The 1871-nt window shown below is 49.9% G+C and overlaps 1 protein-coding gene across 5 annotated transcripts in view; it reads right to left on the bottom strand.

The window, feature by feature from the left end:
- The window catches only part of birc6 (baculoviral IAP repeat containing 6), a 99878-nt gene that overhangs the window by 47682 nt on the left and 50325 nt on the right, over positions 1-1871 (bottom strand). For all 5 annotated transcript variants that reach the window (XM_015401638.1, XM_015401642.1, XM_015401639.1 and 2 more), the window contains exons 37-40: positions 1340-1540; positions 1104-1237; positions 869-1022; positions 672-788 (exon numbers count right to left, since the gene is read on the bottom strand). In XM_015401638.1, coding sequence (XP_015257124.1) covers positions 672-788; positions 869-1022; positions 1104-1237; positions 1340-1540 — 606 coding nt within the window. The remainder of the gene's footprint in view (positions 1-671; positions 789-868; positions 1023-1103; positions 1238-1339; positions 1541-1871) is intronic.

Here is a 1871-nt window from a genome sequence, read left to right as displayed (position 1 = left end):
GGCAGGAGGGAGGGGTTACTATATTTGGGCAAAAATGGCCGCTCCCAGACTCAGTGATCGCGGAAAAACTATTTTTATTTTTTCACTGATGTGGAGTAAAACATGTTGAGGTATTTCTTTTCTTAGCCTCACAGGCTCTAAAAGAAGATCATGAGAGATCAGAATGAGTCACACAGCCTCTTTCATGGCATCAAGGGGAGGCCTGTTGTTTTGAGGAGATCCATCTGGCGAGTGAAAGATACATTAACCTAACGGCTAACAGCCTTGATGAACTTAAAGTTGTTTTTCCTCCAATTTTCAAGTGTGAGAAAGTTCTTTATGCAGGGGGTGGGTTGGTTCCCCTGGGGGGAGTGTGTGTGTTGGGATGTTGTAAGTTATAAATGTTCATTAAATCAGCGCGAAAGTATTAGTTTTAGATATAAATGATGATCCATTTATTATTATTGCTGACCGGACATTTCCTTTAAATACCAGAGATGCTTGTTCTTATTCTAGGAGCAAAAACCTTTTATCAGGAGCTAAACCTTTATTCTAGGATAACTGGACTTTAGTTCTCCTCTTGCAGCCAATAAAGGACGGTTCTGTCTATAGCGGGAAACGTTCCAGTTCCCTTCACTAAGTCTGAAAAAGTTCAGCTCAGTGTGGGAACGCCGTCACCAGAAGCGCCTCACCTGCTGATGAACTGGAACTGAGCGCCTGCAGGATGGAGTCGGCCTGCAGGGTCGCCATCATCTTCAGCATCAGCTCGGCCTGCTGCTCCAGGCCTACTTCGAGCCGGGCGTCGAGCGCTGCCAGACCAGAGCTCAGTGTGAGGAATATTCCAGGAAAACAACCGCAGGAAAACGGTAGAGGCTGGGCATCGGCTCACCTTGAGATACGGACACCGACACGCACTGGGAGGGAGGCTTCTCAGGCGCAGCAGAAGGCTTGGATACTGGAATCCCAACGCCCCCGATGTAAGGATTGTACCCGTAGGTCCCATAGTCAGCGCCCCAGTAGTCATACCAGGTACTGCTGATAGGCTGGGGAAGCAGGAGAGAGGATTCAAAACAGCTGTGATGGTGGAGAAGCTGTGAGAACCGAGAATAAGGAGTCCAACGTACCTTAAAGACTTTGGCGGCGAGCGGATCTTTTTCCAAATCAATATCTAAAGGATCAATATCAACATCCATCAGGTCTTGTAGCAAGTCAAAGTCTATGTCTTTATCTTTTTCCAAAGATGATAGAGGAGGAGCACCTTTGGATAATAAAAACATCTTTAATATCTGCAGGTTCAGCAGAGAAAACCACTAAAACAAAGAACGCAGCAAAGAGTCAAGCTCCAAGGGCGACCACCTACTCTGGAAAGCAGCAGAGCCGCCTGGAGCCCCCGCCATCATGTCTGGAACCAGAGCGTCATCCATGGTCTCCACCAGGGGGATGGGTGGGGGCTGGGCCAGTGAGTCGTCCGAGTCTGCTACGGCCGAGGAACACGACGCCCCCGCCTCCTCGCCCACGGCCTCGTCCATGGCGTCCAGAGAGCCTGGAGACGTCAGCTCACCTTGGAGCAGAGAGGCAGACAGTGAGGAGCTGAGAGTTGCCCTGCTGGACGGCGTCTTCCACAGATCATCTCCAACTCCATTCAATTGGACGCCTGGTCTCTGACCGCTGTAATGCAGCCTGGTTCAGTCTGTTGTTTCGCTTTTAAATCAGCTGACCACAATGCATTGCAGTTTGTTAACCTGCAGCGCTGCGTTTAGGCGCCGCACACAAGCGGCTGAGTTCAGCAACAGGACTAGCACATCCAGCAGGAATCAGAGGCGATTAGATGTTCAAGAAGGCGTTCAGCCAGTCAGGCCAGGAGCAAAGCGTTTAACTGGACCAAGTTCTGA

This window comes from Cyprinodon variegatus, unplaced genomic scaffold (genome assembly GCF_000732505.1).
Source record: "Cyprinodon variegatus isolate N-32 unplaced genomic scaffold, C_variegatus-1.0 Scaffold1242, whole genome shotgun sequence".
In the NCBI taxonomy this organism is placed as follows: Eukaryota; Metazoa; Chordata; class Actinopteri; order Cyprinodontiformes; family Cyprinodontidae; genus Cyprinodon; species Cyprinodon variegatus.
This window is presented reverse-complemented; position numbering and strand designations above follow the sequence as displayed.